Below are 14194 nucleotides of genomic sequence, written 5' to 3' on the forward strand. Positions count from 1 at the left end.
CGTGACTGTGTGTGAGACTGTATGTGTGTGTGTGTGTGTAAGGGGGGCTGAGGTTGAGCGACCCCCTTAGGGGAATGTGAAAAATGTGCTAAAGGTACTCAATGTTCCAATCCGCTCCCGCTCAATGTGAGAGGGGGAGGGAGGGAGGGAGGGAGAGAAGGAGGGAGGGAGGGAGGGAGAGAAGGAGGGAGGGACGGAAGGAGGGGCCTTACACTGGCAGAGTGGTCGTTATCACTGATGCCTCACATCGCGAATACCCTCCCCCCCCCCCCCCCTCCAGACGAGTGTGTTTCTAGGAAACCCTGTGTGCACTGCAGGAGCAGGGGCAGCAGCGGAGCAGAGCAACAGCAGCCGCTGGCCTTCCACTGCGTACCACAAAGCACGTTTACCTTACTCTCAGACGCATCATAAAGAGGGGGTTTTCATACATCACGACGGACAGTCGTTCTTTTACAGAAGAGAGAAGAGTACTTCTGAGGAAACGGTGGGTTTGTTATTCGTAGCGTTCTTTGCACCGAAACTCTTTTGCACCGTCCTCCAATTTCTACCTCCACCATGCCTCCAACGATATACAGTAGCCTAGGCGATGCACATATGGAGGCTGCCCTCTAACGTCTACCTCCACCAGCCTCCCGTGTCCTCAGCATCAACCAACCAGGTCACAACCAGCCCAACCGCCTACGTACAGATCGACCAAACCCAACGCCTCAGACACAACAACAAGCAAGGTTTGTCCGGCCGGGCTTCCGTAACAGCGAGGTCCAAAACAGTGGGAGAACACAATGTCTAAAGGAGTTTTTTTTTTGCATTTTTATGACAACCAGGTGTGTGTTTAGGGGCCCCCCTCAGAGTCGTTTGGCCCGGTTAACAGGCTGGGTCGTTATACAGGGCTGCCCAGCCCGTAAATCAGGGGCTCTGTTATTAAAGAAGCCGGTCTGACCTCTGGAGAGAGAGCGGGGCTGAAGCATACAGGCTACAGTCATACATCACACACATACATACATACATACATACATACATACATACATACATACATACATACATACATACATACATACATACATACATACATACATACATACATACATACATACATACATACATACATACATACATACATACATACATACATACATACATACATACAGTTAGGTCCATATATATTTGGACACAGACAGAATTTTGGTTATTTTAGCTGTTTACCAAAACATCTTCAAGTTACAGTTATATAATGAATATGGGCTTAAAGTGCAGACTCTCAGCTTTAAGGGAAAGGTATTCAAATTGAAGAAAGGGTTTAGGTCAGCTCTTTAATATGGAGCTCCCACATTTTCAAGCGAACAAAAGTAATTGGACGATTGACTCAAAAGCTGTTTCATGGGCCAGTGTGGGCTATTCCTTCATTATTTCTTTATCAAATAAGCACAGTAAAAGGTCTGAGTTGATTCCAAGTGTGGCATTTGCATTTGGAGGCTGTTGCTGTATACGCACAACATGCAGTCAACAGACCTCTCAATGCAAGTGAAACAGGCCATCCTTAGGCTGCAAAAACAACCCAAAAATCCATCAGAGAGATAGCGGGAACATTAGTAGTGGCCAAATGAACTGTTTGGTACATTCTGGGGAAGAAAGAACGCACTGGTGAGCTCGGCACCACAAAAACATCTGGACGTCCATGGAAGACAAGAGTGGTGGATGATCACAGGATCCTTTACATGGTCAAGAAAAACCCCTTCACAACATCCAGCCAAGTGAAGAACAGTCTCCAGGAGGTAGGCATATCATCGTCCAAGTGTACCATAGAGGGAAGACTTCACACAAACAAATACAGAGGGTTCATCAAGGTGCAAGCCATTCATAAGCCTCAAGAATAGAAAGGCCAGATTAGACTTTGCCAAAAAACATTTAAAAAAGCCAGCCCTGTTCTGGAACAGCATTCTTTGGACAGATGAAACTAAGATCAACCTGTATCAGAAGGATGGGAAGAAAAGAAGAAAAAAGAATGGAGAAGGCTTGGAATGTGGAGGTAGTATGATGATGACACAGATAATTCTGCAAAGTTGATTGGATGGTGCTTCACAATACAGATGGACAATGACCCAAAACATACTGTGTAAGCAACCCAGGATTTTTTAAGGCAAAGAAGTGGAATATTCTGCAATGGCCGAGTCAATCACCTGATCTCAACCCGACCGAGCTTAATGTTCTTAAACATTTGAAATTGACTTGAATTAAAGCTGAAAGTCTGCACTTCAGTTACATCTCGATTGTTTGATTTCAAATCCATTGTGGTGGTGTACAGAGCCAAAATTAAAGAAATTGTGTCACTGTCCAAATATTTACGGACCTAACTGTACATACAGGCATACATTGCAATGATTGCATAGTCACCTATCACTACCATTCTTGTTCTATTTATGTCATTCCCTTATATCAGTATTTGCACTTTTGGTTGAATACTAAACTGCATTTCGCTGTATAGTACTTGCGCTTTGCGATGACAAAGTTGAATCTAATCTAATCTAAAGTACATACAGGGAGGCTGGCGGAGGTAGAAATCGGAGGATGGGCTCGTTGCGGTGCATGGGACGGAATGAGTGATGGTGTCGAACAGGCCTCCGATTTCTACCTCCCCCAGCCTCCTCCTGTAAGATACATAACTGGGCTCCAGCCCTACGCATTCCCTCTTTAATCTGACCCGGTGACAGTGACAGGGTGGTTATTAGATAAGGCTCCAATCGCATTTTACCTTCTTCATCATCATCATCATCATCATCATCATCATCATCATCAATCCAAACATCGTTGGGTACGTGATAAGGCCTATACATCACATCTGTGCCCTGTAACTAACAATATCAGCACACAACTGTAACACGCATTGAGATTGTTCAAATGACAATCTCACACACGCACACACAATACACCAGTTGTAGTGGAAACACACAGACACACACACACAGTACACAAGTTGTAGTGGAAACACACAGACACACACAGACACACACAGACACACACACACACACACCAGTTGTAGCAGAAACACACAGACACACACACACCAGTTGTAGCAGAAACACACAGACACACACAGACACACACACAGACACACACACACACACACCAGTTGTAGCAGAAACACACACACACACACACACACACACACACACACACACACAGTCACACACACACACACCAGTTGTAGCAGAAACACACACACACACACCAGTTGTAGCAGAAACACATACATACACACACACACACACACACACACACACACACCACCAGTTGTAACACCCAGTTCCATACTGGCATACACAGTAACACACCAGAGGCCTGGGTGGACAGACGCTAGTGTGGCTAAAAGTGCTACTCCGCTAACAGCCACAGCCCTGCCACTCCTCTCCTCCCCTGGATGGTCAGCTGGCCCACGGACCATGGTGTTGACTGTGGAGTCAGCTGGAGCCACACACACACACACACACACACACACTCACAGGAGACCTCTCTGTACACAGACTGACTGACACAGACACGCCAGTGAAATTCCAGAGGACGTGACTCAAACTGCAGCAGTGAGAGTCATCTGGGCGGCGGTGGTGGTCCTGACGCTGGTCATGTGGTCATGGGGGAGAGTGTGGAGATGCACTCAGCTGGTGACCAGTGCTATGCACTATGTCATAATGAGTCAGAGGTATGTGTGTGTGTGTGGGGGGGGGGGGGGGGGGGGAGGCAGATTACATAATGTACTGATCCTGCTTCTATTAGTACTACTACTCATAATTTATTTTATCCAACGACAGAAGAGCTTTGTGTCCAAAATGACACCCAGCTGCTTTGTGGTTTGGATGTTGCGCAACATTGGTTCTGAGTCCTCCGGACCTCCCTCTGCCTGGCAACAGCAGGACCTTTTCCGTGGCGACCACAGAGCCCTTCCTTGGTGACCGCAGAACCTTTCCTTGGCGACCAACCACAAAACCCTTCCTTGGTTACGACGTTCTAGTGACGTCAAGCAGAGGGCAATGACCACTCGCACAGACGTCAGTTCAGAGACAGTTCTAAAGAAATGGCCGTGGCAAAAGAAAATATTCCCTTGATGTGGCAACCTTGAGCTTGCATCATTTGAGATGTTTTCTTATATGGCATGAAATGACAGCATATCCTATGGTTCTGGTGTGAGCGTGTAACATTTTATTGTTATTGATAAATCTTCATTTACATACACATTTTCAACACATTCAGCCAGGAAATAAATGTATTGAGGCGCCGTGCCCCTGTTCAATAAGCATGTGTCACGCACACGTACACTCACATACACACACACACACGTACACACATACACCCACACACACGTACACACATACACCCACACACACACACACACACACACACACACACACACACCCATTCCTTCCAACCAGGCCCAGCTAGGAGGGAAACCTGAGCAGCTCCATGCAGACCTGCTCCTCCCAACTGTCCTCTCTCACACTGAGACTCTCTCACACTGAGACTCTCTCACACTGAGACTCTCTCACACTGTCCTCTCTCACACTGTCCTCTCTCACACTGTCCTCTCTCACACTGTCCTCTCTCACACTGAGACTCTCTCACACTGTCCTCTCTCACTCTGAGACTCTCTCACACTGAGACTCTCTCACACTGAGACTCTCTCACACTGTCCTCTCTCACACTGAGACTCTCTCACACTGTCCTCTCTCACACTGTCCTCTCTCACACTGTCCTCTCTCACACTGTCCTCTCTCACACTGTCCTCTCTCACACTGAGACTCTCTCATACTGAGACTCTCTCACACTGAGACTCTCTCACACTGAGACTCTCTCACACTGAGACTCTCTCACACTGAGACTCTCTCACACTGAGACTCTCTCACACTGAGACTCTCTCACACTGTCCTCTCACACTGTCCTCTCTCACACTGTCCTCTCTCACACTGTCCTCTCTCACACTGTCCTCTCTCACACTGAGACTCTCTCACACTGTCCTCTCACACTGAGACTCTCTCACACTGTCCTCTCTCACACTGTCCTCTCTCACACTGAGACTCTCTCACACTGTCCTCTCTCACACTGTCCTCTCTCACACTGAGACTCTCTCACACTGTCCTCTCTCACACTGTCCTCTCTCACACTGAGACTCTCTCACACTGAGACTCTCTCACACTGTCCTCTCTCACACTGTCTGAGACTCTCTCACACTGAGACTCTCTCACACTGAGACTCTCTCACACTGAGACTCTCTCACACTGTCCCCTCTCACACTGAGACTCTCTCACACTGTCCTCTCTCACACTGTCCTCTCTCACACTGAGACTCTCTCACACTGTCCTCTCTCACACTGTCCTCTCTCACACTGAGACTCTCTCACACTGTCCTCTCTCACACTGAGACTCTCTCACACTGTCCTCTCTCACACTGAGACTCTCTCACACTGTCCTCTCTCACACTGTCCTCTCTCACACTGTCCTCTCTCACACTGTCCTCTCTCACACTGAGACTCTCTCACACTGAGACTCTCTCACACTGAGACTCTCTCACACTGAGACTCTCTCACACTGTCCTCTCTCACACTGAGACTCTCTCACACTGAGACTCTCACACACTGTCCTCTCTCACACTGTCTGAGACTCTCTCACACTGAGACTCTCTCACACTGTCCTCTCTCACACTGAGACTCTCTCACACTGTCCTCTCTCACACTGAGACTCTCTCACACTGTCCTCTCTCACACTGTCCTCTCTCACACTGAGACTCTCTCACACTGAGACTCTCTCACACTGAGACTCTCTCACACTGTCCTCTCTCACACTGAGACTCTCTCACACTGTCCTCTCTCACACTGTCCTCTCTCACACTGTCCTCTCTCACACTGAGACTCTCTCACACTGAGACTCTCTCACACTGTCCTCTCTCACACTGTCCACTCTCACACTGAGACTCTCTCACACTGAGACTCTCTCACACTGTCCTCTCTCACACTGAGACTCTCTCACACTGTCCTCTCTCACACTGAGACTCTCTCACACTGTCCTCTCTCACACTGAGACTCTCTCACACTGTCCTCTCTCACACTGAGACTCTCTCACACTGAGACTCTCTCACACTGAGACTCTCTCACACTGTCCTCTCTCACACTGAGACTCTCTCACACTGTCCTCTCTCACACTGTCCTCTCTCACACTGAGACTCTCACACTGAGACTCTCTCACACTGTCCTCTCTCACTCTGAGACTCTCTCACACTGTCCTCTCTCACACTGAGACTCTCTCACACTGTCCTCTCTCACACTGAGACTCTCTCACACTGTCCTCTCTCACACTGAGACTCTCTCACACTGTCCTCTCTCACACTGAGACTCTCTCACACTGAGACTCTCTCACACTGAGACTCTCTCACACTGTCCTCTCTCACACTGAGACTCTCTCACACTGTCCTCTCTCACACTGAGACTCTCTCACACTGTCCTCTCTCACACTGAGACTCTCTCACACTGAGACTCTCTCACACTGAGCAGCAGCCAGCCTCCACCGCCTTGGCAGGCCTGAGACACACGCACAAACACTGTGTACACACACACTCGCTCTCGTATGTACAAACACACTCACACACACACACACACTCTCTGGATGTACACACACACTCTCACACCCACTCGCTCTCGTATGTATACACACACACACACAAACTCTGGATTATACACACACACCCTCACTCTGCGCACACACCCCGGCTCTCGGATGTACACACACACACACACACACAAACAAACTCTGGATGTACACACACACACACACACACACACACAAACAAACAAACTCTGGATGTATACACACACACACACACACACACACACACACCCACAAACACCCACAGTTCCTGGAGCAGAGGGGTAACAAGTGACATCAACATGGACTCTGGTCAGTTTGATGAAAGCAGGATACACAAACCGTCCAGAGAGAAACTCCATTTACAAGACCAACGCTGTGGCAGGGATTCAAAAGCAACACACACACACACCTCCTATATTTGTCCCTGGGTGTGGTGTTGTATTAATAGAACCGTATGCACCTCCGTTAGAGCCTGTGTGTGTGTGGAGCGCTGGACGAGGCTGACTTGTTGATGAGAGGACTGTGGGGTCGCTGGTGTTAATGATTGACGGAAAAGCTTGCTGACGGAGCACTGCAGAACGACACACACACACACACACACACACACACACACACACACACACCTCTCTCTCTCTCTCTCTCTCTCTCTCTCTCTCTCTCTAAGTTCGCCTGAGGTTTTAATGGAAAAGGTAGCTCTCTCTCTCTCACTGGGCGAGACCAGAACCATCATCACCAATGTCAACAGCCAGACACAGTCTTGCGAAAACAGCCTGATGGTTATAATTCTCTAACTCAACAGGAAGGGAATCAGTCCCCGACCTCTCAATCGTGTGGGCAAACATTGAAACTTCCTTCTTCCTGGCTGTAAATAAACCAAGCTGCTATTGGTACGACTCTCTGTACCACTACCACCACTCACTCACTCACTCACTCGTCATCCAACCATCAAATAAATAAATACTCGCACACACAGTAGAATCTGGGGCTACCATCGCCCCATCTCCTGGGTCTCTCCTAGGGCTACCATTGCCCCATCTCCTGGGTCTCTCCTGGGTCTACCATAGCCCCATCTCCTGGGTCTCTCCTAGGGCTACCATCGCCCCATCTCCTGGGTCTCTCCTAGGGCTACCATGGGACTTATCTCCTGAAGCAGCAGGCAGTACAATAGTACAGAGAAGTGATAAATCCTACAGCCATTGTTGCCTTTTACAAGACGGAGATTTATAGCGGGAGATCAATCTAACTGCACGGGCTGCCCTGCCGGGTGAAGTGTGTGTGTATTTATGTGTGGGGAGGCTGCTATGGAGGATCATTGCCCTTCCTCATCACCACCTCCCCTCTCACCCCCCTGTACTCCCCCATCATCACCCTCCCACCCCCCCCCCCCCTCACCCCTGATACTCTCCTCTCCTCTCCCCCTCCTCCCCCCTGACACTCCGCCCTCAGTCTGAATGACCCTGGAGCTCAGCACCTCCCTGGCCTCCATCACATCCCCCTCATCAATCACAACAACCCCACCCTATAAACACCTCAGCCTCCCTGCCCCAGTCTGGCACACAGGGATGGGGGGGAGGAGGGAGACAGGCTGCACATAGGGAGGGGGGAGGAGCTGGGGAGGGAGGGAGGGAGGAGGGAGACAGGCTGCACACAGGGAGGGGGGGGAGACAAGGCTGCACACAGGGAGGGGGGGAGGAGGTGGGAGACAAGGATGCACACAGGGAGGGGGGAGGGAGGGAGGGGGGAGACAGGCTGCACACAGGGATGGGGGGAGGAGGGGGAGAGGGAGGGAGGGAGGAGGGAGAGAGGGAGGGAGGGAGGAGGGAGACAGGCTGCACACAGGGAGGGGGGGGGGGAGGGAGGAGGAGGGAGACAGGCAGCACACAGCACAGTGCCTGGGGACCCCAGGGCAGCAGTGTGACAACACACCACCGGTGGAGCTGAGGGGGAGAGGGTTCAGTAGAGGAGAACAGTACAATAGTACAGTACAGTACAATACAATAGAGTACATACAATACAGTAGAGTACAGTAGAGTAGAGTACAGTACAGTAGAATAGAGTACACTACAGTAGAGTAAAGTAGTAGATATAGTAGAGTCCATCCATACCCACACAGTGGACAGCATGTTACCAGCAATAAGTCAAAGTAACCAGCAGGGTTTGAACCACAGGGTCCTCTCACATAGATGCCACAGACGAAAACCTCTACACCATCTCCATGGTTACGAGGATCCCGCTACACCTGCACAAGCCTCACTGATCTAATCTGGTGGGGGGGGGTGTGACGGGTGACTAGGATGGCTGAACTATCCTTCATACACACAACATGATCTTGTGTTGGCAACACTTCTATGGGCAAGGAGGGGACATGGGGGAGGAGGGGGAGGGGACAGGACAGGGGTGAGGAAGAGAGGGGGTGAGACATGGGTGAGGAGGGGGGGACATGGGTGAGGAGGGGGGACAGGGTAAGGGGATGACACCTGGGTGAGAAGGAGAGGGGGTGAGACATTGGTGAGGAGGAGAGGGGGTGAGGGGAAGGTGGACGGGTCGGGAGAGACATGGGTGAGGAGGAGGGGGAGAAACATCGCTGTGTCTTTCAGCGATTAAACTAGGCCATGGACATGTCTTTCAGTGATTAAACTAGGCCATGTACATGTCTTACAGTGATTAAACTAGGCCATGTCCATGTCTTTCAGTGATTAGACTAGGCCATGTCCATGTCTTACAGTGATTAAACTAGGCCATGTACATGTCTTTCAGTGATTAAACTAGGCCATGGACCATGTATGCCAGTGGGTGATAAGCCAACAGACATGCAGATAAATGTTTGATAACACCCTGCTGGCTTGTTGGCATCTGCAGGGATGTGGTGTTTGTTCATAGGGAGGGAGGATGCAGCACACACGAGGAGGCTCTCTGGTGTACGCCGTGTCACACACACACACACACACACACACACACACACACACACACACCCTACCCCCTACCCTCACCTCACCTCTCTGTCTGTCTGTCTCTCAGATTGGTAATTAGCGCCAAAGCACTAGAGTCTTAATTAGCCCAAAAGTATCCACACACACACACAGAGAGACACACACACAGAGAGACACACACACACACACACACACACACACACACACACACACCTTCCACAGTGTGATGGGAGGAGAACGTAGTGTGAGGCGGTCAGCCAGGCGACGAGCGCTGTGCCATCTGCAGTCCCCTGACCCACTCCTCTACAGCTCTGCACGGCTGCACCCGCTGACTGGAGGGGCTGAACACGTCCGTGTGTAGGGTTATATATAGACCCAGCCCACCACCCCGGCCCTCCACCACCCCGGCCCTCCACCCCTGCCTGGGGACATCAATGGTGCCTTCTGAAACCCTAGAGGCATGGCTGGACCATGAGGGTAATCTTACATGACAGCTTACGGAGGGCACGAGCCTGGGAGAGGCGTGGGGGGGGGGGGGCGGAGAGCGGATAGAGGAGGAGAGAGAAAAGGAGAGAGGAGAAGGGAGAGGGCAGAGGGGAGAGAGGAGGGGAGGGGAGAGAGGGGAGAAGAGAACCTCCAGATCCAAGCAGAGGAGAGGACTGCTCTGAGAGGAGGACCACAGGAGGGAGGGAGGGAGGGAGGGAGGGAGAGGAAGGGGGCGTACTGGAAACAATCAAAGATCTCCAGCTCACTGGTTCATTGCTGGCCTGGCCATGACAACAATGTGTCTGGCAGAAGGTGAGCTGGCATGTAAACACAAACACAGCCCTGGGGGGTATTCCATCATCATCGCTAAAGGGAAAATCCAGGCTTATTTTGATTAGAAATTTCGTATGACCATGAAAATAAGGCCATATTTTCTTTGAAGTCTCGCAAATAAGCCTGAATTTCCCTTTAACAACATTGATGGAATACCCCCCAGGGCTGTAAAGGCAGATAGGACCCTTCTTTAGTCCTCATTAGGTAATGGGGCGGCTGTGGCTCAAGAGGTAGAGCCAGCGTCTAATGATCGCAAGGTTTGCGGTTCGATCCCCGGCTGGCCACGTGTCGAGGTGTCCTTGGGCAAGACACTGACCCCCAAATTGCATTGTAAAGCGCTTTGGAATAAGGCAATATAAAAGTGCAGTCCATTTACCAGGTAATAAGGCGGAGTGACTAAGGGGACATGGTCACTCTGAATCTCACTAACCCTAACGCTGAATGAGTTCATGGCACTAAATGAGTTAGGAGTGTGGTTAGATCACCAAACCAAACCCTAACCACACTCTTAACTCATTTAGTACCATAAATGGTAAATAAAGTCACTGAAATTGTCAACATTCTAGAGTGCCACGGGTGACTTTATTCACCAAAAATGCAATAAACGATGACGCAAACTCTTATTTTGTAGTCAATAAAGTGTGTTGTTGCTAGGTAAACACCACATCAAACACTTGGCACTCTAGGTGGTGGTGAGTGTTCCGGAATTCTTTGGCAGTTGGTGAGTTAAACCCTGGCTTGCAGGCGGGGGCGTGGCCACTCACGTCTTCCCTGTTATATGGAGAAGTGGGCGGAGCTAAGTTCCTACCTGATAAAAAAACCAAACACATAGACACGGCCCAGAATGCACTCTGTTGATAACAAACAGGAGAAGAGTGGGGCTTCTTCTTCTTCTTCTTTTTTGGTCTCCTTCACATGAACCCCCCCGCCCCCCCAACCCCCTCTATCTCTCTCTCTCTCCATTAAAGAGCTTAATTGGTTAAAGGATCCATACTGGCCATACAAGCCACAAGCCCACTGCAGGGCTAATAGATGTTTAATGGAGCGATGATGGTAAGGGGAACCTCTCCTGGGATGGATCACAATCGAACACTGAGAGAGAGAGACCATCGTGGAGCCATGGCCTGTAACCCACCCACCCACACGACCCCCCCCCCCCCCCACACACACACACACACACACACACACACTATGACTTCATCCTCCTCCCTAAATGCCATATTCAGTGTCATCGGTCAGGCAGCTGAAGAAGAATCACAATAAGAATCCCAGTTCTGTCTACCCTACCCAGCAAAAGCAGGCAACACAACGTGGCGAAGCATTAACACAATTAAGAATCCGAAAATCCATCAACTGGGACACGCAAGCGGCGTAGCACACTAAGGCGCATACTGTATCAGCGCACGGTCCCTGGTTCGATTCCGGCCATCAACAAATCCTCCATGTCATCCCTCTCTCTCTCTCTCTCTCTCCCCATCACCCATCCTTCCAATCAATCTCTACTGTCTCTATCCGAATAAAGCAGAAATGCCCTGAAAACATAAATAATAATCTATCGACTGATTGGGTGTAAGGTATAGGCCCTAGCTCAGTAAGCTACGTGGGCCTTGAAGAGCTAGGAGGGGACAATGGGAGCGTTGGATGGTGACTTAACGTCGTTACAGCGCCTGTCTCATCCATCAGGGGATGACAACAACGGCGGAGGGGCCCGACAATCAACAGTGTGTGTGTGTGTGTGTGTGTGTGTGTGTGTGTGTGCCGCTCAATTAAGATACTTGGAATGACCGTGGCAATCGAGCAGCATCTTCTGCGAAAGCTGGAACAACGGTAATGAGCCTTATTGGGTGTTTGGGTGTGTGTGTGTGTGTGTGTGTGTGTGTGTGTGTGGTTAGAGGGCTTCCAGAAAGAATAGAAAGATGGAGGGGGGTGGGGGGCTTTAACGTGACCTTTCACCACTGGGTCATCCTTTCAGGTTGGTAAACAGAGTCTGATGATGGTGGGTGGCAGGCAGGGATGGAGGGAGGGAGTGAGGGATTGAAAGGGGAGGCTGGTAGAGGTAGAAATCGGAGGACGGGCCCTTTATAATGCATAGAATGAAATGAGGATTGGTATCATAACATACATCATCATCATTCCATCCCACGAATGACTATATTACCCCCACCAAGCCTCCCCTGAAAAGGACAGATGATCCCCCACCCCCCCCCCATACACACACACACACACACACACACACACACACACACACACACAAGGATGCCAGTCAGAGCTATGAGAGGGTGCCTCTGAAACCTGTCAGATGTGTATTGTAGTTTTACGCAAACAAAGCCGTCTGTGAACAGAGGAAGAGGATCCCACCCAAGAACCTCCATTTTTCTCAATAGTCCTCCTTCCAAGAAACAGACAGGCTTCCCCATTCACCAGAGTTTACACACACACACACACACACACACACACACACACAAATAAAGAGCCATGATGACTTCATATAACATGTTATGGTGATCAGATTAGCCGTGATCTGATCTCATCCAGACTGAAGGATCGGTGTCTGCTTTTAGGACTCCATCAGGCAGGCCTACCGTCAACAACACTGCATGAATGATGTCATTGCCTACTGTGAGGGGCGGTGAGAGTCAACATCTTGGCATAGATTAATGTTGTTGAATGTGCACTATATTTAGACTTTCCGTATGACGACGGATAACGCCGGTTGTTTCCCCGTGAATTTATTTTCGGTTCAACATGCTGCTCTCAAAAAGCCCCCCCCCCCCCTCTCTCTCTCTCTCTCTCCCACCCATGTCATTCCAGATCACTTCTGCATGCATCTGTGTTAAAAGACATCGACTACTGCCTTTTGTGTTTTTTAAGCCTTTTGCTGAGCAGACAGGCCGTCTAAAATCAAAGTCTTTTAGTGATTGACATGATTTGCATGTCGGATAAATAAAAATCGTGTTCTAAATCAAACGCCTAGTAATGGAATGCAATGCAACTTCCGCAGTGCTACAATTCGGTTTCAGTGTGACGGGGCGTCACCCTCCCTCTCTGCCTGTGGTCTCTCTCTCTCTCTCCGTCTCTCTCTCTCTCTCTCTCTCTCTCTCTCTCTCTCTCTCTCTCTCTCTCTCTCCCTCCTCTCTCTCTCTCAGAGTGACCGTACGATTACGAGACCCCCACAGTTCACCCCCAATCTAAAGAATTTCAAGAGACATTTCAACGTAAAAACCTAGGGTGTTTTTTGTGTCGCCATGCGCCCCCCTAGGCACAGTAGAAGAAGAAAAAAAAAAAAAAGCCCATCCCATCTCAATGAAGTTTGAAGCTCATAACATAACGACCCCCCTAAAGGGCTCTTCTGTGGCTCAAGTGAACGAGTCAAAAAATCAAACATCAACTGGGGCTACCAAAATAAAGGACTTGTTGACAAACAAGAATCCAGCTCATCGTGGCTTGTTTATGTTTGGGTTTAAAAGTAGGCTAAACAACCAGTTTGTATGACAAAACAAAACATTACACGGCAGCTTGCCTCACATAAGCAGCTTGATAAGGCAACAAGGGAGGGTCGGGACTCAATAAACGTGCCCCCCGCACAATCTTCCAATGCTTCCGATCCAGTTATATGGTCCCGGGTTTTTATTATTTATTGTTTTTCTTGTTATTGCGGAATAAGCAATAACATAGAGAGAGGACATATTTGGAATAGGCTCCATTTCGCGTAGGCCTACTACACACAGACAGAAAATGAAAATGAACACTATATTTACTTACAACAAGCAGAGCTCTAAGGAGCAAAGAGCGACGCGTTCCAGTGGAAACAATGTTTCA

At 49.5% G+C, this 14194-nt stretch overlaps 1 protein-coding gene across 1 annotated transcript in view; it reads left to right on the plus strand.

Moving 5' to 3' along the window:
• Window positions 1–3683: 3683 nt before the first annotated feature.
• lrrc56 (leucine rich repeat containing 56) overlaps window positions 3684–14194 on the plus strand; it is a gene marked incomplete at both ends in the record, with an annotated part of 22546 nt that continues 12035 nt past the window's right edge. Inside the window, one exon of the mRNA XM_080544624.1 lies at window positions 3684–3694. Within this exon, the coding sequence (XP_080400750.1) occupies window positions 3684–3694 (11 nt within the window). The remainder of the gene's footprint in view (window positions 3695–14194) is intronic.

Source organism: Nansenia antarctica (genome assembly GCF_963989245.1).
Source record: "Nansenia antarctica genome assembly, chromosome: 14".
In the NCBI taxonomy this organism is placed as follows: Eukaryota; Metazoa; Chordata; class Actinopteri; order Argentiniformes; family Microstomatidae; genus Nansenia; species Nansenia antarctica.